We start from the raw sequence: 24,083 nt of genomic DNA, 5'->3' as shown, positions 1-24,083 counted from the left end.
TACCTGTAATCTCAGTGGCTCACACCTATAATCTTAGTGGCTCAGGAGGCTGAGATAGGAGGATTTCAAGTTCAAAGCCAGCCTCAGAAACGTTGAGGCACTAAGCAATTCAGTGAGAACCTGTCTCTAAATAAAATACAAAAATGAGGCTGTGGATGTGGCTCAATGGTTGACTGCCCCTGAGTTCAAGCCCCAGTACCAATGTATATATATGTATTTTCCAAATATATTATGTCTCTTTACGTTTTTTAAATGTTAATTTGTTATATATGATAAAAGAATGCATTATAATTCATGTTACACATATAGAGCATAACTTTTCATATCTGGTTGAACACAAAGTAGAGTCACACCATTCGTGTCTTCATACATGTACTTAGGGTAATGATGTCCAAGAAGGATATATTTTAAGTAATATATTGTTTTCTAAATATATATTTTTAATATGTCTATCTTCTGACTGTTCACTGATATGACTCACACAAGTTGTACCTATATATAGGAAATACCAGGTACATTTACTTTAATATTTTAAACGACTATACAAAATTTTATTTTATTACAAGGAAAGTTTATAATTAAGTGTTTTTTCCCCATTCAGATGTCTTTGAAATTAGTGTTTTTGTAAGCTCTTTCTTTTCAGGGCTATTAACTTGGATTAAATTATGTTAAAGACCAGCTAAAGATTTTTAGAGTTTGAAATCTGGCGAATGGGCCAACCCTATAGAGTCGTCTCAGAACGGAGGGTGTGCTGAGATGTAGACAGTTCTTGCAGCGTGAACGCTCATTCTAGAACATTAAACTTACCGTGTTGAATGGATTTCTAGATGTTTCTCTGTGGAAGTCTTGGAATAGTCCTCCCCTTCCTTTTCTTGAGCCAAGAAAACTCTGAACCAGAACAATTCAATTTCAATTTGTGGAAAAACTAAACTCAGTGAGCCAAACACAGTGTGAAGACAGTTTTGGGGAGGTGGGAAGGGGAACATTGCAAGCCCTGTTGTCTGTTGCAAGAATATCTGCATTTCTGTTTAAACATTCCAAGATACATTTCCAAGCTTTGCTTCTGAGGGGTTTCTGCAGCTTCGTTTTACAGTCTGAGAACCCAAAGAGGGAATCTTGCTTTTGTGTCCCAGTTATTGTGTTCTATGTGAAGTATTTGGAAGGTCCCCAATGAGGCCTCAGGAAGTAGTTACTGCCTCTGGACTTATCATCCCGAAGGCGATTTGTTTTAAAGTTGATAATCTCTGGGGCTACCCGAGTGTCCCACATCTGCCCTGAATTGAAAACAGATTCCCACTAAGAGCCTTACATCATCAGAGCTGAGGACTCGTGAGTCAGAGAGGAAGTGGGAGACATTTGAACGTATGGCCCCATAGACCACGAGCAAGCAGCAACCTTCATGGAGGACCGAGAGGACAGGGTACGTGGGCTATCGGTTTTCAAGTTTTAAGTCTGTTTTGTGGCTTCCTTTTGAGACTTGGGCAGGAATATTCGGGAGAGGACTGTGGTGGGAAACTGTCCTTTTCCAGGCATTCTCAGGGTTGCCAAGGAATTGCTCAAAATTCCAAGAAGCTAGGCGGCCTCCGAGTCAGCATTATGCTGCCAGGTTTGCCATTTTTGTGACTTATCATTTATTAGACAAGAAATATTGATATAATTATGCAGATATTTATTTTCCTCCAAGACCCTAAAAGGTTTTTGTAAGCCAAGAAAAGTTTTTACTGTTAGATACCAGAGCTTTTCCTACCCTTTGCTTATCTGTGAAAATTTTTTAGATTCATGCTAAGAATGAGGGATGTAGCTGTGTACTGCATATTACAAGACTCTGGGGACCAGGACCGTCGGATTAACTATTTAGCATCTAATATTCTACTCAAGGAGTTTTCTTCTCAGTTTGCTGAACTAGTTCGTTGTCTGTCTTCTCTGATGAAACAGTATTTATATTATTATAGAGTGTGGAATTTTTTGCCCTTTTCATTAAAAAGAGATCAGCTTTGTTCATGAGAGATGGTTGAAGGAAAGAAAAGAACATGGAAGTCACAAGCAAGGGTCTGCAGGCCCAGGAGATGGATGTCTGGAGCTGAGACCCCCAGCCTGGCCCGGCAGGCCCTTCAGACTCCTGTTCTGGTTCTCGGTTGGGCTTGGGCGAATGGAGGCCTCTCGGGTTGCTTCCAGAACTCTGTTTTGCTCACCAGCACCTCTGAGAAGATGAGGTTGGTGTGTGGTACCGTGGTGCCCAATAAATATGTGTTGAATGAAAGTAGAATGGTGGAAGACAGCTCTGGAAGAAATGTCAGTTGAGATATATTGACCTAGTGAGCCCCTGCCTTGGGGAAGGTCCACTCTGTTCTTGATAAGCGGGGAGCAGAGGTAGAGAATAGGGAACTGAGAGAAAGCACCAGAGGGCCACTTGGAGCAACCGCGTATGAACTGCATGGTGGCAGAGTTATGGTTTTAACAATGCAAAGATTCTGGACAGTGTCTTGGTAGATAATAGTCACACCCTGTGAGAATGTTTGGAAGCCCCAGGAAAGCTGGGATGGGAGAAAGTGGACAGACAAGTGGCTGGTTTTCCCTTCAACTCGGTACAGATGTGCTCATCAAAAACATTCCAACAGGACAAAGCCTGCTCTGTTCCGTGAATTTCCTCTAGTCTCAGAAACAATACATCGAGAGCAGCCCAGTTGGCAGGTAACATTTTCAGTCCAGATGCCAAAAGACTGCTCCCTCTTGACGGGTTGCCCACAACTCTTGAAAGAGGAAATGTTCTTCAGATGCCAAAATTTGACTGGAAACTGTGTCATGGGACTATGCCCTCGTAGGAGACAGAAGCTTTCTTTTAGAAAAGGAAGCAAGCACATTCGAGTTTTTGTGTTGGAAGAGGCAAAAAGATGGTATTGATCAGCTCAGATAGAAAGGGGACTTACCAGGCTCAGAAACATCATTCCTGTCCTATCTAAGGCAACCAGCAAATGAGCTTTAAAATCTGGAGAAATGGTTCCAGTGCAGACTGACTTCCTTATTGAGAGCTGACTGTGTACATATATGTCTTAATTTAACTAATCTAGTTAATCTACCTAATTAATTCCTCAACCCCAGATGTTTGGAAAGAAAATAAAGGCAATATGGCAGAGAATTCCACATTGATTCCTGGATTATAAATCTAACTACTATTACCTCAAATATAATTCACATCCAAAGAACCCTTTGCCTCTTTCTAAGCAACAAAAGAAGCACATCTTCATTTGGGACTGAATCCTATTTCCCTGACCCCTCCTCTTACAGCCCCAAATTTGAACACCTGGCATTTGGTAATATACCACCATGGCACCAATGGACTATGCCACCATGCCAATTTGCAGCCTCACTGCTCCTCAGAAGTTTTGTAAGTCAGTGTTTGGAACTGAGAACACATTATCCCCTAGAAACAAGATTAGGCTCCTAGCTCAACTCCTCAATGCAAATTTTCCTTAAAATTTAGAAAATCTGGAAAAAGATAGTAAAACTTATCATTTTGTCCAACAGCATTGGAGGATAAATTTTATGATAAATTGTAATCATGTTGAGAGCATTTTTTATACCCTTGAGGATTCGTTCTTGGCCTTGTGTGCCAAGCCTTCCTTGGGCTGGACCCTAATCACCTATCCTAGGTGCTTTTTCTCTTCTTGATCCCTCAAATGGTACCCGGGGCTGCAGTCCAAGCTAGTTATTTGCATTTGGTTTCCACTTGTGGTTTCCTTTGCCTGGAATGCCATCTTCCCTTTCTAATTCCTGGCAAATGCTGGATCAACTAACATTATGAACACAGTTAAAATTTCTCTGTCATGCTCTGGTCAAATTCCCATCTCTCAACTCCTTTGGTCACAGACCCTTCTGAGAAAACTTTGCATGGACTTCGGGGGGTTCCTCCATTGACCTTCTAAAGGTCCAAGAATACCAGTTTAAAAAACCCTCCCTCAGAAAAGTTAAACCACACAAACACACACCTTTCCTGCATTAACATAACACCTTAATAAGTACCACTATGTAATAACATTTACCATATTATGGGGCAATTTGTTTGTTGTATGTTGCCCTCTGTCCTGTACTAGCTCCTTAACGACAGGGATTTCTTCAGATTTTATTTCAATGCCTGATATATAGTAAATAATTCATAAAAGAGTCCATGCATCGATAATCTGGTGGATATATGAATTTATGGGTAGATGGATGGATGGAAGGATGATTGAATGGATAGGCAGATGGAGAAACGATAATTAGATGTAAGGGTGGATGGTGGATGGATAGAGTAATGGAGAAAATGTTTATCTCAAGAAGGATGAAGAACTCCACAGAAACTTCTACAAATCTTTAAGCAAGAGTTTTAGATGTTTTCAAGAACATGAGATTGATGGAATTTGTCCATTTGTTTTTGTACTTCCTTTTATATGTAGGAAGGATTATGAGTAGCGGGAAGAGAACAAACATGGGTTTGAGTTCTGGCTTTCCACTTCCAAGTTAGATAGCCTTGGGTAAGTTGTTTAGTTTTCTACTTCTTCTGGAAGATAGGAGTAATACCTGCCTTCAAGGATTGTTGTAAGGATTAAATGATAATCCATCTCAAAGTTCTGGCCAAGGGCTTAAGCCCTACAAGGTGGAAGATAAGTGTTAGGAAAACAGTGAATCTAAATATGAAATGCCAGACGCAGAACTTTGAAGCCAGAAGGAACCTGGGCCTCGCTGCCCAGGCTTGGACTCTCCCCTTTTGATATTTAGTCCTCCTGGTTTTGATGCAATATGTCAAAATCCTGGCTTCACCTTTTATCGGTCACTTCCTGTATCACTTGGGTAATCAAAATAAAATAAAGAAAAGTGAGAGAAAGGAAAGTGGAAAAGAGTTAAGGGGATTTTTAAGTATAAGAACGTAATTGCCCAAAGTAGAATTAAGTCAGCTGCAGTAGAGGAAAGGGGAAAGAGTACATGCAAGAATGAAAGCGCAGGGGTATGAGAGGGTGGTGTGGTGGCAGGCAGTGGCAAAGGGAAGAGCAGAGAGGCTGCACCATGGGGAAATTGCAGCCCAGGATAATAAAAGGAGCAGTTATTAACTTCCTCATGCACACTGGGGAGTCCACTTATTTGCATTTGTGACTCAAGAAGTACCTTGTATGTTTTGAGTGCCTCAAATAAATAATAATGATAATAATGCAGTACTAGGTAACACTTAACACTATTTACCGTGTGCCAGGCACTGTTCTAAGCTCCTCACATGAATTAACTCATTTTGTCTTCACAACACTGAGGTGGGTACATGAGATCCTATTTTACTGATAAGGAAAGCTCACGAACAATGAGTAGCAATCCTGGCTTCGGGAGCCAGTATTGAACCCAGGCAGTCTGGCCCCGGAGTCTGCCCTTTCAATCAAATGGCAGTCATACTAGATGTCCCCCAGGAATGCAAGTGCCACAGAAGAGGCCTCAGGCATGGACCAGATGGTCAATTCAGCTGCTCCTATCAACAACACAGTAAAGTTCAATTTGGTGGACAACCCTGTGGATATGCTGTTCAAAATACCATGTTAACACCTGAAAAGTTACGTAGAACTTCACAGCGTGGAGGGACATTTGATTCATTACGCTCCGACCAGTCAGATGATTGTGCTGAGAGTTTCAGGAAAGGTCCATCTCAGGGTTGGTAGTCACAGTCTCCAAGGACATACATGGGGCAGAAGTCACATGATCCCTGCCACCCACCTAGTACTGCAGGGGCAGAAGAGCACCATCTACATTCTAGGTAATGTCCACAAAGGTCTACAACACTTCTTGCTGCAAGTTTATGGATATTATTATGTTGATACTCCAGTTGTTTCCCAAATACAAAAACTAAGACAATTATACTTCCTTTTTTTTTTTTTTAATTTTTAATATTTATTTTTCGGTTTTCGGCGGACACAACATCTTTGTTTGTATGTGGTGCTGAGGATCGAACCTGGGCCGCACGCGTGCCAGGCGAGTGCGATATCGCTTGAGCCACATCCCCAGCCCCTATACTTCCTTTTTGAGACTTTTTTTTTTTCAGTGCTGGGGATCAAACCTAGGTTCTCCCGCATGCTAGGCAAGCACTCCACCCTGAACTACATCCCCACTCCAAGAATTGTTTATTTATTTATTATAAGGGGTTGAGGGGATTGAACTCAGGGGCACTCGGTTGCTGAGCCACATCCCCAGCCCTATTTTGAATTTTATTTACAGACAGGGTCTCACTGATTTACTTAGTGCCTTGCTTTTGTTGAAGGTAGCTTTGAACTCATGATCCTCCTGCCTCAGCCTCCCAAGCTGCTGGGATTACAAGCCTGCAAGAATCATTTATTTTTGACTTTGTTTTAGTCAACTTTTTTGCTGCTGTGACTGAAATACTTGACCAGAACAAAAGTAGAGGAGGAAAATTTATTCGGGGGTTTACAGTTTCAGAGGTCTCAGTCCACAAACAGCAGGCTTCATCCCTTGGGGCTCGAGGTGAGGCTGAACATCATGGTTGAAGAGTGTGGCAGAGGGAAGCAGCTCACAGGATGATCAGAAAGGAGCAGGGGGCACAAATCACCATATCTAAAATATATACCCCAAAGACATGCCCCCAGTGACCCACCTCCTCCAGCCACATCCTACCCACCTTCAGGTACCACTCAGCTAATCCCCATTAGGGGATTAATTCACTGATTGGGTTAAGGCTGTCATACCCCAATCATTTCTCCCCTGAACCTTCTTGCATTGTTTCACACATGAGCTTTTGGGGAATACCTCATATCTAAACCATAACAGACGTTTTCTAAAAAGCAACAATATACAGTCTTTGAGCACTCTGTTTACTAGATTAGGTTTGACAGACTCACATTCTAAAATAATTCCATTTTTCTTATACTTAACCCCGAGGTACTGCCTTTCCCCAAAATGCTTTGAGCAATTAGATCCCATTTTCTCACATCATAAATAGGTACTTTTTCAAATAGTTAACATATTCAACAAATTTAACAAATTCTGATCCAAGGACAGGTAAGGCTGGCAGAAATAATGTTAAGTCCTACCTCTCTCTGTTTGAATTGTTATAAGCATTTCAATAATAAAAGAATCCACTCTGCAAATACTTAAGGGTTATTTGATTCTCTGGTGATCTCAGTCTTCCCTATGTTAAGTCATTTACATGTCACACTAATGTTTTAAGGCCTGGCTTAAGGGTGAATATGTAGGTAAGAGTCTATGAAAGGTCACCAGGAAGTTTGACTCCATCCAGTGGCTCACTCTTACTTTTGACTCAGGAGAACAGAAAAATAGCATTTATTGTCTAAAACCTAAAATTCAGAAGCCATAGGAGCCACAATGTCCTCCACGGATACCAGTGGGAAGGAAGAAGAGCTGGGGACAGGGAGGACATGATAGGTGGGTTGCCCAGATCTTTGTCCCCATTTTTTTTTCTCATTCCATTCATGTAAAATTCAATTCCCTTTGGAGAATTTGTACATCTGTTTAGGTGTCTTTCAGAAAAATATCAAAATAAATTTTAATTTGATTTAAATTCTGAATAAAGGGCTTTCCATAAACTGACTCAAAAGAACTCCATTATCCAAAAGTAGGGCAGATACAAAAAGGAGCTTTCAAGCATGCAGAACAATCCTATCATTTAAAAAAAAAAAAAGTTCTGCAAGTTTAATAAATACCTAATATAAACACAAAATAAAATTAGTTGTGCTTTTAGTGGAATGCTTTCTTTTTTTTTTTTTTTTCATCATTAAACTCCCCACCCGCCACCAAATTCCAAGAAAACATATGACACTAAAGTGAAATTTAGCTCCTCAAATAGAGATCAATTGTTAACTAGACTCCCTAATGGGCAAATGGGTGTTTAAAAAGCTAGATTTATGCCAGGTGTCCACCTGGCAGGGCCTTTTTTTTTTCCCAGTTAGGACATTATAGTTAGACATAATAGTTGGGTTCATCTCAACAAAATCATACATGTAGGGAATTCAATTTCAGTTTACTATCTCCTCCTTTTTCCTTCTGTTTTCTGCCCTTTCTCCTTCCTCTAATCTGCTAAACTTCCTTTTGGGCATCTATTTATTATTGATTCTTTTTACATATACATAAAGGTGAAGTTCCCTGCAGTATATTTTTATATGCACATAGCATGATTTTTTTTTTATTAGCTACACATGACAGCACAATGATCTTGACAATTCATACATTTGAATCAAATGGGGTATAATTTCTCATTTTTCTGATTGTACAGGTTGCAGAATCACATTGCTCATGCAATCACCTATATACATACAGCAATAATAATGTCTATTTTATTCTGCTGCCCTTCTTGTCCCTCCTTCCCCTCCCCTCCCGTCCCATCACTTCTCTCTACCCAATCTAATGTGACACACTTTTTTTTTTCCTCCTCCCAACATCACACATGTATTCTGTATAACGATGAGGATCTCCTTCCATCTTCCGTGCAATTCCCCTTCTCCCTCCTCTTCCCTCCCACCTCTCTTCCCTATTTAGTGGTAATCTTCTTCTCACATAACATGATTTTTTTTAAAAGAATTCATTCCACATTGCCTCCTCATTCCCATCCCTCCACTCTGCTTCTTGATCTCCTTCTTCCACATTACTGAACTTCCCTCTATCTCTAAGATGTCCTATCCTTCCCTCCTTCTCTCATTTATTTTGCTCTAACTTCCACATATGAAAGAAAACATTTGACTTTCTGAGTCTGGCTTATTTCACTTAGCATGATGTTCTCCATTTCCATACATTTGCCATCAAATGCCATAACTTTATTCTTCTTTATAACTGAGTAGAACTCTGTTGTGTTATATATACCACATTTTCTCAACCCATTCATCTATTTACAGACATCTGGGCTTGTTCCATAAATTGGCTATTGTAAATTTCGTTTCTATAAACATTGAAATTGCTGTGTTACTATAGGATGCTGATTTTTAGTTCTTTTGAATAAATATCAGGGAGTGGGATAGCTGAGTCTATGGTGGTTCTATTCCTATTTTTTGAGAAATCTCCATACTGTTTTTCAAAGTGGTTGCAAGTAGTCTGTAGTCCCACCAACAACAGCCTCCACATCCTGGACAGCGTTTATTATTGTTTTTATTCTTGAGAATTGTCATTCTGAGAGGAATGAGATGAAATCTGAGTGCAGTTATGATTTATATTTCCCTGACTGCTGGAGACAGGAGTATATTTTCATATATGTGTTGGCCATTTGTGTTTCTTCTTTTTGAGAAGTTTCTGTTCAGCTCCTTTGCCCATTTATTGATTGGATTATCTGTTTGGGTTTTGTTGTGTTTGGTGTCAAGTTTTTTGAGTTCTTTATATATTCTGGATATTAATCCCCTGTTGGAGGAGGAGCTGGCAGATTTTCTCCCATTCTTTAGGCTCTTGTTTATTCCCTTTTCTGTGCAGCAGATCTTCTAATTTGGTGGTATCCCACTGTTGAGACTTGGTTTTATTTCTTGTGTTTTGGGAGTCTTGTTAAGGAAGCTGGCTGGCAGGGCTTTTGTGACAATAGGAATATAATGAATATAAACTTTACCAGCCTCGTGCTTAGCACACAATGAACACTCCATAATATTTTGTTGAGTAAATGCTGGATAATTCTAGACTCACAGCCAGGCCAACTGAGCTCTCTTGTTAGCCTTTGTCAACATGGGTTAGCAAGGGTTATTATTATGAATAATTCTCAGATTGTAGGAAAAAAGAATGCTTTCTAGAAAAGACAGTCCCCTGGAAAATGAAGTCCCAGGTTTCTGTGACTTGTTTCTTAACCTTTTACAAAAAGGGTAATTAGAGTTATAATTCGGTTGCTCTGGGAATTAAATGAAATCATGTTCATCCATCCTTTCCAAAAAATCGAATTGATAGCCAGGTGTAGTGGTGCATGCCTGTAATCTAGCTACTTGGGAGGCTGAGGCAAGAGGATTGAAAGTTCAAGGCCAGCCTCAGCAATTTAGTGAGACCCTGTCTCAAAATAAAATCAAAAGAGCGGGAAATGTTTCTTGGTGGTAAGTGCCCTTGGGCTCCATTCCCACTTCTGCAAGCAAACAAACAAAAAATTTAAAGAATTAAAAAATAGTTGTATCAGGGAAAGTGGGTAGAGTAGGGAATTATATACATGGGAGAGGAAGGAGAATAATACCTGAGCACTGCTTGACTTACTAAGAATGTTGCTTATGGGCTAGGGTTGTGGCTCAGTGGTGGAGTGCTTGCCTAGCATGCGTCAGGCACTGGGTTCGATCCCAGGCACCACATAAAAATAAACAAATAAAATAAAGTTTTTTTTTTTTTTGTGTGTGTGTGTGTATACATATTTAGACACACACACATACACACACAAATAAAGATGTTTGTTCAAGACTATGATGGGGAGTCAGGCCTGGATGTCCCCTCTCCCATCTACAGCCCAAGCCTAGCCCATGCCCCACACTTATTTGTCCTTGTTTCCAAGACCTGGCTGCAGCCCCAATTCCAAACAACCCATTTCTCTGCCATAGAAGACACCGGAGGAGGTGCATCCAGAGATTTCCCGGGGCAGGGAGAGCACCCATGGACCCTAGGTGGTGGCCAGGAGAGGCCCCTCAGCAACTGCTTGCCAGTCTCACCCAGGCTGGCCCCAGCAGGCTGCTCATGGGCTTGCAGTGAGGCCAGGGTTTCATTATCCTAAGACACCAGCCACTGGTTAAATTAGTCAAATACTCCCCGCCCCCCACGTGTGACTGAGCAGACTGAACAAAGAGGAAGAGAAGCTGAAGAAGAAAAGATGGCTGCCGGTCAGCTCCTTCCTCCTCCTCTCCCCTCCCAGCCTCCCATCCCCCCCCCCCCCCCCCCCCCCGCAGCTGTGACTGACACCACCTGGGCCCTGAAACAGCTGCCACAGACTCCTGCCACTTGCCTTCCTTCTTAGGGTCCAAATGTAGGCAGGGTGGCTGTGTGTGTGTGTGTGTGTGTGTGTGTGGTGTGCACGCACACCGCACACGTGTGAGAAAACCTCTTAACATGCCATCTCATGGCCAGGGAAGAGCCAGAGTGCTGCCCACTTGGTCAGAAGCATGTGTGTCTCCTGGGTCCCCTGAGCCATGCTCACCGTAGCTACATCTCATCGTGCCTCAGATGCGGTAATAGGGGAAACACATGAGCCGTCTGGGGAGAAATAGTATCTATATCTTTAAGATGTGAGGTGAGCAGTAAGTACCAGGAGGATCAGCAGCCCTCAAATGGCCATCCGTGACCTACTGGGGTCAAGAGTGCATCAGCCACTTCACACCAAGAGCCCAAAGTCATCCTAGTCACCAGTTTAGGAACCTACCAGAAGATGTGTGATGATAAGAACCACTAGGCAGACTATTTTTTAATAAATGTTTCCATTTTATAAAAGCAGTGCATGCTTTCTTGTGTAAAAAATTAAAACTTAAAGGAGATGGTAGTATAGTTCAGTAGCTCTTGCCTCATATTCACGAGGCCCTGGGTTTGACCCCAGCACTGGGGAAAAAGAAAAAAAAAAAAACTTAGAAGAACAAAAAGGCCATAATTGTGGAACCCAAAGACATCCATTATTTGCCATATTTCCTTTCTGCTTCTTTTCAAAGTCTTTTCCAGAGCTTTGAAACCTTATTTTATGCATAATTTCATATCCTGATTTTCCACTTAAAATTTTATCAAATGCATGTCCTCATGTTACTAAAAACTCTTTGTAAGCATCTTTTTTGAAGTCTGTGTAATGTTCCAGCTCACAGAAGTAACATAATTTGCCCAATTATCCTTCTTTGTTGGACTTTTAAATTATTTCAATTTTTTTAGGTAAGAAATAATGCTATGATGATATTTTGGCAAACAAATCTTTGTCCTCATTTCAGATTACTTCCTCTCAATAAAGTACCAGAAATAAAGCTACTCAGTCCAATGAACATATTTCAGGCTAAATAAATCTTTTTTTAGACAGATTGTTGAAAAGTTTGTTTAATATTTAATACCAGACTTTTCAGATAAAATGAATAAACCAACCACTGCATACCCTTATCCAGCTTTGAAACATAATACCTGTACGGTGAAAGTCACTCTGTATGTCTCCCCTATCTCATCCCACACCTCCAACTCCAAAGGCAGTCATTATTCAGAATTTTTATTCTCAGGGATTTTTTTTTTTTTTTTTTTAAGAAGCAAACTTCAAGGATATAAGGTTTTTCTCTTAGAAAATAGAAGAGGGACTAGGAATGTGGCTCTGTGGTAGATCACTTGCCTAGCATGTTTGACACTTGGGTTTGATCCCCAACACTGCAAAAAGAAAGAAAAGAAAGAAGGGAGGGAGGAAAGATGGAAGGAAAAGAGAAAGCGGAAGAGGAATCAGGCACAGTTTTTGAGCCATGTAATAAGACAGAGAAAAGACTCAGGTCTTGGGGGGCTCTCTGCACTTAAGTCCAACCTCTGATCCTTGACATCTGAGGCCTAAGGGAAGTTCCCTGGTCACATGCAGTCTCATTCTTCCCCTAAAAAACAAGGGTGAAGCAAATGCCATTCACTGCTGTGGTTGTGCCACAGGTTAACCAAGACGAGTACCCAGTACGCTATAGGGTATCAAGCATTACCCTGCCGTGTAGCCTCTGGATGTTTGGGGCCCAAGGAAAGCCATTTTACAGGGTGGTAGCCAGACAACTCTTTTTAAGATTTTGCTGGGGACAAATTGATGTCATACTTGCTGTTATTTCAAAAGCAATGAGAGGCTATGTGTTTCTCTGTTCCATAATTTTCTTTGAGTTTTAAGACAGACATGTAAAGATGTCTAAGCAGTGTCCCATTGGGAATTCCAGTGAAAGATTGTTTTCTCCCTTTTCTTACTTTTCAGGTGAGTCTGAGATGGTCTAAGCAGTCAACCCTGCAGCTTTGGACTCACTTTTACTATGTCCTAACCAAATGATCAAAGAAGCTCCACCAGTTTTCAATACAAACACGCACATAATTAAGGTAGCAGATGTCTGGATTATAGGTTTGGTGGCTTAGGATGAGCAGGTGACTCAGTTTCTTTCTGAATCACCATAATCTCAGGTTGTTCACATAGGCGATAGGTTGAAGGGGTTATATCTGTGAGGGTTGAAGTTTGGCTCTAGAAGGAACTTCAGTGTTAATCTAGTTATAGTCGATGGTAGTTAACTTTTGTGAATATCAGGAATATCTCTAAAACTGTCCTTCCTAAAGAAGGTTCTTTCTCTACAATGTATGCCCATGTCCATCTACACAAAATGTGTCCAAGCATCAAACGATTTGAGACCTTCTTGAAGCCAGTTCATGGACCCTTCAGTAAGAATCCCATGTTGGTACATAGGGCAGCTGTAACTGAAAAACCCAGCCTGGGTGACTTCAACAACAGACATTTATTTCTCACAGTCCTTGGAGGCTAGAAGTCCAAGATCAAAGGGTCAATAGGGTTGGTTCCTTCTGAGGCCAACTTCTCCTTATGTTCTCACAGGGTCTTCCCTCTTTGTGTGTCGATGTCCCGATCACTTTTTTGGAAGGACACCAGTCATACTGGATTAGGGCCCACCCTGGAGACTTCATTTTAATCACCTATTCCAAGATCCCATCTCCACACACAGTCACACACAGAGGTACTGGGGATCGGGACTTCAATATATAAATTTGGAAGGGACACAATTCCGGCCGTAATAAATCCCTAAGCTAATCCAGGCACCAAAGAGGTCCAGAGACCTGCCCAGTGTCACAGACACTAAGCGCAAGAGGCAGAGTTACAAGCTAGGTGCTGTGTCACCCAGCCTCCGTCCACCCTGCTGGCTGTCTGCATGCTTTGCTAGACCACATGTGCTGCCCAAGAGCCTACAAAGCCCAGAGGGTGAAATTTGAGGGACAGGGCATGAGTGGAGGTGCTACTGCCGCCCCAGGGTCTCTAATGGCATCAGGATGAGACAAAGGATCGGAATGCACTCCTTTTTCCTCAAGGGACCTTTGCAGAATCCAAAACAGTATGTCGAGGAGTCTTCCTGATGTCTCCTTAGGATCAGAGGGGTGATGGGGGTGCCAAGTGATTCAGTGTGATCCTCCCTCTACCATTGAGATCCACATGGTGGGCTGGGTCAGTGGCTCCTGAAACCTTGGAAGATTGAGGATTTTGGTAACAATCTTTAGAATCTGGTGATGTGCTATTATCTTGTGTTCTCCGATTAGGGTTCCACCTCTGCTGCTGCCCAGTGACCCACACTCTCTCCTCTGGGTGTATTTCAGATCTTTTCCAGGATTCCTGGGATTCTTCACACCCCACACCACCTCTGCCACAGTCTTCCCTGCAGTCTCCCCAAAACCTTTACCAGAGATACAAACTTACTGTTCTTGAATTGTCTTAATTCCATATTAAAACTCTATCAGTGCTCTCTTTGGATGTCTGTACTTAAGATTACTTAATCTTGGATCTGTTTTCCAAACAGAATGTTACTGCATTTTCTGTTTTATGTGCATGCATGCATGTAATTAGTGTGTGTGTGTGTGTGTGTGTGTGTGTAGTCTTCTGTTGTTTGAAACACCTCCCAGTTGGGAATCATTTGTAAATTCAGTTAATGAGCATTTAACACATTCCCTTTGATGAAGCTGTTAAATCCAAGCTCTGAGCTGGCATCCCACCAGACGCCTCCCCCTCCCGCGAGCTCTTTGTGTTTACCTATTCTTAAATGCTTAGCAATGGATTCTTATTTGTTGGCACAATATGGAACTAACCTTAGCCCTCACTGGAAAAAGTTGGGTTTGAATTTTGTAAGAAAAATGCTTAAATCTGTATTCCAAACAAGTCCTCTTTACTGGCCGGCTTTCATTTTCACCAAACAAAATAAACAGCAGACAGAACAAACATTTCATAATCACCCTAACTGGTCCTGCCTGGGGCAGCAGCACATAATCTATAGCTATTGGCTGTTGCAAGAACAAATATCAAACTCAAAACCTGCTGGTTCCAGCCATCACAGAGATTTCCTGGATTTAATTATAACTTGATATTTGAAAAGGGAGCGTGTGTCACGTATGCTTTTCAATCACTTGGAGAAATTCAGAGCAAGTGACAGAATGGCCCTGGGGTTCACCTGTAAGATGAGCTCTCATTACTGTCCCCTACAGTGGAGACATCACAGAAATCATACCTAACACTGTCACAGGCACAGAAACTATCTGTCGCCAAAGCCGTGGCTTAAAGCACACAGATGTCTTTTAAGTCAAACCCTTAGACTTCAATGTAATTTAAAAATATAGAAATAAATGGAGGGAAGGGATTAGACTAAATATGCATCTTTGCATGAAACAGGAAATGATGTCTTGGCTTAAAACAGTTCTCCCTCTACATTATATCTTATCTACCACGTATGTGCTCCTGATCACCTCATCCTGACTTCAAGAATATTTTAGCTCTACAATTTTGCTATGAAAAAAAAAGAATACAAGGTTAAGTTCAAGGGATTATTTCGGTCAATTCCCAGCCCAAATCACCTAGAAATCCATAAGTAGAAAAACATTTTCTACTTTGAGTTGATAGCAAGCCAGAAGAGGAAAGGATGGGAGCTACTGGTGTTGACTCAGGGAGGGGCAGGGGTGACTCACCTTGAACAAACAAGCCACCAATCCGTTCATGAGCAAAGCCCTGACCCTACCCAATCCTACCTGATTTCAGATGCCTTACTTATAGTCTCCAAGGCCTCTAACCTCATTTTTTCTTGCTGTTACTCTCTCCTGTTGACTTTAGGGTAAAAGGCAATGAAGTGGTAAGACAGAGGGTCCATCCCACCAGAGTCTGTCTCCAGGCCATCATGGTGGATTAGCCTGGAGAGGCCTTATCGGGATCTTCACCATAGCCAATGGTAGCCTTGGCCTTGGAAAAGCTTTCTTTTTAAGACCAATTAGCCTCAGAAACATAGATGACTGATACTGATAAGGCCATCAGACCCAGAGAACTTCTAAAAAGTAGGGGCCTAAAAGCAAGTGCACTGAGTTTTATATGCTGGGGTGGGGGTAGATGGTGCTCATTTAATGTATAATAGACGGTGACTTCATTTCTATCCTGCCAACATTCACATGCTGCACAGCAAGTGTGAACACAATAAAAGCCATGAATTCTGTGAGGAAAGTCGAAATGTTCAGGAAACCCTTAGTTTTTATATATGAACACAACCAATACCTTTTAGCTTTTATAGTTTTTAATTCCCAGATATATGCTAAAATGTTTCCTTCTTTCTCCCAGTTAATAACTGGGAGTTAGCCAGAGGCAGTGGTACACATCTGTAATCCCAGCTACTCCTCTGGGAAGGAGTATCACAAGCTGAGGAAGGAGGATCACAAGTTCAAGGTCAGCCTGGGCAACTTGATGAGACATTGTTTGAAAATAAAAAATAAAAAAGAGGCTGGGGCTGTAGCTCAACGGTAGATGCCCCTGGGTTCAATCCCAGTACTGTAAAATAAATAAATTAATAAATATAGAAATGATCAAACAAACAAAAAGCCCTGGGAGTTAATGAACAAGTTATTACAGATTTCAGTATATTTTATGAAAGAGATAAAAGACATCTTTTCTCTATGCCTGCTTTATGCATCTTTGTCCAGAACATTATTCTCTCCAAACCCATTCATTTTCCTGTGATTCTATTTGTTATATCAGAGCCAAATTATCCAGAAGTGACATTAATAGTATTTTTTTTATCAAGTGTAGGGTGATTAGGACAAATTTGTCTTTATTAATTCTCCTTATTGATGTTTTTAGAATACTCTGTGACCCGTGTTCATGTTCATTTGAACACTACTATTGAAGAGTAAATGTCATAAAAACATTTGAAACAGCTATGTCACTTTTTGTTCCTCATATTACTGACACCCAGTGGGAAATTTTCAGAACATCTTAAGTGGTAAGACCTATGGGGGTCACATTGAAGAGACAGGTAGCCATGAGGATTGACTTCCCAAAGCACTCTTCCATTCAGTGTGCAATAAATGATGTCACATTGAGCCAGGCACGGTGATGCACACCTGTAATCCCAGCAGCTGGGGATGCTAAGGCAGGAAGATCGAAAGTTCAAAGCCAGCCTCAGCAAAAGTGAGGAACTAAGCAATTCATTGACACCCTGCCTCTAAATAAAATACAAAATAGGGCTGGGGATGTTGCTCGGTGGTCAAGTGGCCCTGAGTTCAATCTCTGGTACAAAAAAAAAAATAGATGATACCATCCTGAGGGGGTCACGGTATACCATTTTCAGTGTGTCTTCAGTAGCAGATAAACCTGAATTTCTGCAACTTAGCCATCAAGTAATATCTTTGCTTGAAATGCTTCTCTCTCTCTCTTTCTTTTGGAATAAAGTTCAAGATACTGTAAGTCCTGTTTAGCAAATTGTAGATTACATCACAAAAGAAAATAAAGTTTAACTGCATTAAGAACGTCCAAGGCTCCCGATATTGCTGAGAGTCAAATGAATTTCTCTTGTAGCAGACTTTCTCATGAATTCTCACTAGCTAGAACTATGACCTAACTTGACCATGATTTTATTCAGACTACTGAAGGGTCCTCAAACAAGAATAAGTGCTAAGTACTGAAGTTTTCTATTCAATAAACTAAGAAGCTTGAAAAGCGAAAAAATCAATGATAAACACACGTAATTTCCACGAAGATGAATCTTGTGGCTTTTGTGTTCAGTCATATGGGCTGACGTTGGCAAATTTGGAAAGTCAGAGAAGCTTTGTCTCTGTCTTCTGTCTTCAGTTGTCTGGATTTCTTTTTTCTATTCTTTTTGAATGGTATTCTCTCTTCCTGTTGTTGTTGTTGTTGTTTTGTGGTGCTAGAGATTGAATCCAGGGCTTTGTGCATGTGAGACAAGCACTCTACCCAGCCTTCCTCCTGATATTTTAATAATATATTTTGATTTTTAATTGACACATAAGAATTGTATATATCTATGAGGTACAGAATGACATTTCAATACATATAGTGTATAATGGTCAGAGCAGGTTAATTGGCATATCCATCACCTCAAACATTTATCATTTCTTTGTGCTAAGAACATTCAAATTCCTGATTCCTTTTGTAGCTCACTATTACCCAGCTGGAACCTCCCCACAAGTCTGTGTGGTCCCAAGAGACTTAATGCACCTCCAGCTCTAAGGGCTACCCTGGGACAGGCCTATACCCTAGAGCCTCACATTCCTATGGCCTCTCTGCTTAAGTTGGGGAAGACTCAGGCAAACCATGTCAAATACCCAGGGTTGATCTCAGGCATATTGCTGGAACTATTGGAAAAGAGGAACTGGCCTTCCGTAGTTTCTAAGATGGTCCATTTAAATCAAGGAACTGCTGTTGACCATCTTCCCACTATGTAAAAAAGTCTGCTGAAGATTAAATAAGCAAGTAAAGAGAGAAACAGATTCCCCAAATCATCCCAAGCACTTGAATCCACCAGCAACATTCCAGTTCTGGCAACTAATAAATTCCCCTTGATTTAAGCAAATAGGATAGGGTTACTTGCAACAAGCAGATCCCACTCTGAGCCAGAAACCTGAGCCAGAAACCACCCGTCTCCTGCCTCAAGCTGTGCTTCATCCTCTTTCCCCTTGACCCCCCCAGGACCACTCCCTCCACAACATTGGAGCCCAGAGATTGTTCACTTTGAGCCTTCAGCATCCAGGGCATCTAAGAAGAAGGAAAAGCAGAGCTTCAACAGCTGCCTTAGGACCTTCTTAGGATTAGAGTTTGGGGCTCAGAGGTGCAAGCATCATGGACAGACCCCAGGTGCAACTATCCTAGACTAGGGATGGGGGAAGGGGAGCACAGGGAACTGTAACTACTGAGGGGACAGTACACACCCCTGGGCTGGTGTGTGATGATGGCACATGGAGTCAGGGGACATTGTCCACTTTGGAATCCTCAACACTAACAAAGAAAGCCTAAAAATTTGACTATGTAAAGTCACACCAATTACAGTCGTTTCTGTGGATTGCTTCCCATTTACGCCTTGTGCAACACAATAATGATTATGTACTTCATTAAATATCTGTCAGGTTAATTTAACCTCTTAGATTATATTTGGTGGCATCTAAAAGCAAAATACATGTGTGCTCTAGCTTCCCAGTTGATTTTCAAAACATACAAATTGGCCATTTGCTTACAACTCTAGACAAGGTGTGTGATACATGTGCATTTATACTTGAAGAGATGAGGGAACACAGATTGATGAATAAATAGCACTGTCCCTATAGCACCCTTATCTCAGGGAGGCACCACTGCTATATTTTGGGTAATTAGAACATGGTGAAAACCAGGTGTTTAGTAATTTGCCTCTACTTGCTTCTAGAAAAATCAGTTGAAAAGGAATATCAAGAATAGCTTCTAAATGGTGAGAGGTTAACTCAAAGAAGAGGTAGCATGGGGTGGAGGGAAAAGTATTGGGAATAGAATAAACCTGACCTGCCTTCCCGTGGCCTCTCTGTGCCTCAGTGTCCAGATCTGTGAGATGGGAGCCTTTGTTCCCACCTCATGAATTGGTGGAAGGACTAAATGGGATAATGAAGATTTTGTGCAGTGAATATTAGCTTTATCCTGTGGTATTAAGCTTGAATGCAGTCTGTGAGAGACGAAAGTCAATCTTATTCTGTCTGAGCGGTGGTGCCAGGAGGGTTGTGGTTTGCTCTTATGTTTATGAGCCCCAAATTCCCACTAATTGTCTAAACCACATAAAGGTACTTTAATAGGTTAAAAAAAAAAAAAAAGAAAAAAGAAAAAGAACTGCCCACGCTGAGAACAGTGGCACATACCAAAGAATCCCAGCTGCTCGGGAGGCTGACGCAGGAGAATCACAAGTTCTAAGCCAGTGTGAGCAGCTTAGTGAGACCCTGTCTCAAAATTTGTAAATTTTTTAAAATTTTAAAAGTATAGGGATGTAGCACAGAGATAGTATGTTCCTGGGTTCAATCTCTAACACAAGTAATTGAAATGACTTCCTGTAGTCTGCCCAGTCTCAGTGCCTCCAAATTGTGAGAACCATTCCCCTGGTCTGGTGAGATGGGCTAAGTTTTCTCTAGGAATGCTAAGCAAAGAGAAAGACCTGATGAGAGGCAAAAGTAATTGATCCATAGAGTATTGAAATGTTCTTTAAAATCAAATGAAAGCCATAAATAAAGGATAAGAATAAGAACCACAGCATAGGGCACAGGGTATTTATTGTAATTATTATTCTTGCTGTTGCCATTTGGTGGGGGACTTTGGGGGAGAAGGTTCAAGGAAAAATTCAGACTTGGAGAAGAAGAAATGTTTAGAGCCAGTAAAAATAGACATTAGTATTTAAATTAATTTGGTTAAGTTCCCCCCAAAAGAGCAGTATCTTTGATAGTGGTAACAACAATCAGGCAAAGGAAGGGGAAAAAGAAAATGCTGGGTAAAGAATGGGAAGGAACTAACTTTATGAAATGAACTTAAGTGTCTTCCAGTGTTGCTTGAGAGGAGAGGGGGCCAGAGGTGTCTCCTGTGGTGGTCTTTTCATAGTCTTGTGCTGCTGGAACACAGTTCAGTCTCATTGCCTACCCCAGGGAGCTATAGAGCCAAGTCATTCAATTTGAATGGTTATCCAATTCATTTTTTAAAAGATTTTAAACCACTGTCTGCAATGAGCTCTGGGCTTGCCTGCCAACCACCCATGAGCAAAGAGCAACACAGCTGCCTAGGGGTCCCATCTGTCCCAGGGCCTCCACCTGCTTCACCCTGGGACATGGGTTAAGGGAACCTTCCATAGAAATGGTATTTTCTTTGGGATATGGATATTAATACAGATATTAGCAACTGTCAGCCTTTAGGCACCTTCAATGCTTATAGAAATGTGCTGGTCTGTGGAGCTTTATAACTCAAAAAGTAGCTTTTGGAAGGCTCTGCCCCTGGAAGAGCTGTGAAGGGGACACTGCTCAGAAACAGAGTCTCATAGGAACTCAGTCACTCAAGCCAGAGCTGAGCCTTGGCAATCCACTCCTGTCCCCCATACCTGAGCATCAGGGCGTAACAACAAAGACAAGTGATAGCGGATTCCATTGATCACGGGTTCCATGCCACGCTTTAAAAGGTCTATCCGAATCAGCAATAGTCTTGAGAAGTGGATTTAGTCTACCATAATCCAGAAGGGCTCATTCCACCAGCCAGTTTCAAGGAGAAACCTCCTCTATGCTACTGAGCAGGATCCTCCCAGCTCCTTCAGGGCCTTGGAGAAACCTTTTCTATACTGCTGACGCCAGGATCTACATTTTCTAAAGTATGCATAGCAGCATCCGGTAGCTTGACCACAAAGTACAGTGAGTTAAGATCCTGGTACAGCCATCAGCTACAGCCTTCCCCAAACTTGCAAAACACTGTGTCCCTGATTGTCAGCTAATGACACTGGGACACAGTCCTCATCTTAGAGCAACCACGTCAGCTGTCCTTGGAGGAGGAAAAGTGAAGGTTCTCATCCCTTGGGAACTCAATTTTTGTTATTCATATACACTCTGCAAGCATTAACATTCATCAGGGAGCAAGAGAAACCTGAGAAATAGTCATTGGCCTAATTCGGATGGCTGAATCGATTCATAGAAAAGCCTGTGAATTGCAATTGGGCCTTTGGCACAGTTCGAGAGAAGCAATGGGGGAATCCAGTCCGTGAAAAAGCAGGACATGTCTATGTCTGCCACACCTGGGCTGGTCCGACCAGACAAAGATGTGCACATGGCACTGATCACACACATATTTCTGGAGCAGCATTCCTAGATTTTGCAGAGAAGCACAGTTCCATGTCCACAAATGGCTTTGGAGATGTGTTGTTGGCCACAAGAGAAAGCAAACAAGAATTTAAATGAGGCCTCACAGCCAAGAAACTGTCACAGGATCAGTGGACCCTGACCAATGGCAGAGACCAAAATTGGTTTAGAACAGGGACCAGTGGCAGAATTCAAAAATGATTGAGAACACAGACAAGCTCTGAGACCCTGAACAAATTACTGCACCTGTCGATGTAGAGATGGGAGATGGGCCTCACCAGAATGAGGTCCAGATTGTATGACAGTAATAGGTTCTCTCTTATCAGGATATAGGAATATTAAGCCACAACTGGCAAAGTGTGTACTGAGTGCCCTGCCTAGAACAAACCAAGTATTTGATACATAGTTGCTGCTGTTATTTTTATTGTTACTCTCACACAGAAAGGACTGCATTTATTACTAATGCCCAATTACTATTGCCCCATATTTTAAATAACACCTTCCTTATAAGTGGCACTGTTGAGCTGTGAACCTCAGCGTGTGTGATCACATATTAAGCTATAATCTGTAATGAGGAAAGAGGATGAAGCAATAATTGTCCTGAAATTTTGCATCATCTTTATGTCTTGCTGAATAGGGGAAAATATAAATCACAGAGAAAAAGAGCCAATGTTTTTTCTGAAGTATTTTAATAGCTCAGTGGGGTTTTCTAGCCTCAGCACTCTGTGCTCCATGTTAACATTGACCTTTATCAAAGAATGGGGTAAAACACCTTGGTGCAACTATTTTGCTAAAACCCATGGAGTGTCCAGGCAGAGTGGTGCACCCCTATAATCACAGTGACTCAGGAGGCAGAGGCAGGAGGATTTCATGTTCCAGGCTAGGGAGACAGTGTCTCAAAATAAAATAGAAAGAGGTTGAAAGTGTAGCTCAGGGGGTAGAACAGTTGCTTGCCATGTGGGAGATCCCAGGTTCAATCCTCCAGTAACACAAATCAAAAAATAAGTACAATGCATAGACTCTGGTTCTCACTTTCAAAAGAGGCAAAGAAAGCCAGGCACAGTGGCACACACCTGTGTTCCCAGCAAATTGGGAGGCTGAGACAGGAGGATCAGCCTCAGCAATTTAGTGAGACCCTAAGCAACCCAGCAAGACCTTGTCTCTAAATAAAATACCAAAAAAAAGGGGGGGGGGGTTGCTGGGGATATAGCTCAGTGGTTAAGTGCCCCTGGGTTCCATTCCTGGTACCCCCCAAAAAATTGGCAAAGAAAAATGCCACAGACGGGTAGTAAGTCCTTTTTGCTAATTAACCCCTCCATATCTCTCTCTCTCTCTCTCTCTCTCTCTCTCTCTCTCTCTCTCTCATGCACACACACACATACACACACACACACACCGCACATTGTTGACCTCACTTTGCTTATGGTAATTTCTGTTCCACAACTCAATCGAATACACAATAGCATTTTAGGTGTGAAAGGTCTGAGATTGACCCTTTCACAACTTTTTTTACAGATGATTAAACAAAGGCCCAGGATAATGCAGGAAATGAGTGCCAGCATTCCTGGATGTCCTGTTTATGGGTGGTTTGGGGAGTAAATAGCCCCTGTTTTGCCACCTCCATGGGGTGGGAGGCTCTTTACAGAGGCATGTTGATCTCAGAGGAAGGAGCTCTGTTGCACCTGCGCACATTCTCTCTCTCCTCCCCTCCTTCCCCCACCCCTGCTTTTTTCTCCCCCACCCTAATTTTTGCTTTGTCCCCCCAAATTCTGATACTTTCCTTCAGAAGCAGAAGCTGAAGCAAAAAAAAAAAAAAAAGAAAGAAAGAAAAAGTCAACAACCAAGGCATTTATTTGAGCAGAACAGATTCATTATTCCTTGAGTGAGCAGAATCCACATTCTGATTTCTGTTCTTAGCTGCTTCTCAGGGAGAAGCAGAGAAAAACGGCAGCAAGTAATAACACTCACTAGAACTCGCCCGAGCCAACAGGTCCACAGGCAGAGAGGCATTTCTTGGTGGCCTGTGGTACATCCAGATTAGGCTGATGGAAATGCAGCACTGGAGACCACTGGACAGCTCTGTCCCCTTATCTGAACAAGTGCTGAGGCCTGAGGAATAGTACAGAATTGTCCCCAGCATGCCTGGCTCCCTCACAGCCTGTCACAGAGGGCCTTGTGGTGACAGAAGGGCTTCACCTGGTAGGTGGGGACAACTGCTGTATTGGTCACACCCGGGCCCTTGGTGAGATCACTAATTTCCAATATTCTGACAGTTCCAATATTCTGTGTTCTTCTTCCACACTAGGGGAATGGAG

At 41.9% G+C, this 24,083-nt stretch overlaps 1 protein-coding gene across 1 annotated transcript in view; it reads left to right on the top strand.

Moving 5' to 3' along the window:
* Nucleotides 1-1,381: 1,381 nt before the first annotated feature.
* Sash1 (SAM and SH3 domain containing 1) overlaps nucleotides 1,382-24,083 on the top strand; it is a 223,669-nt gene continuing 200,967 nt past the window's right edge. The window contains exon 1 of the mRNA XM_076858159.2: nucleotides 1,382-1,420. Coding sequence (XP_076714274.1) covers nucleotides 1,400-1,420 — 21 coding nt within the window. The 5' untranslated portion in view covers nucleotides 1,382-1,399. The remainder of the gene's footprint in view (nucleotides 1,421-24,083) is intronic.

The sequence above is a fragment of the Callospermophilus lateralis genome, chromosome 6 (assembly GCF_048772815.1).
Source record: "Callospermophilus lateralis isolate mCalLat2 chromosome 6, mCalLat2.hap1, whole genome shotgun sequence".
Taxonomy (NCBI): Eukaryota; Metazoa; Chordata; class Mammalia; order Rodentia; family Sciuridae; genus Callospermophilus; species Callospermophilus lateralis.
Note: the sequence above shows the minus strand (reverse complement) of the source record. Positions and strands in the feature narration are given on the sequence as shown.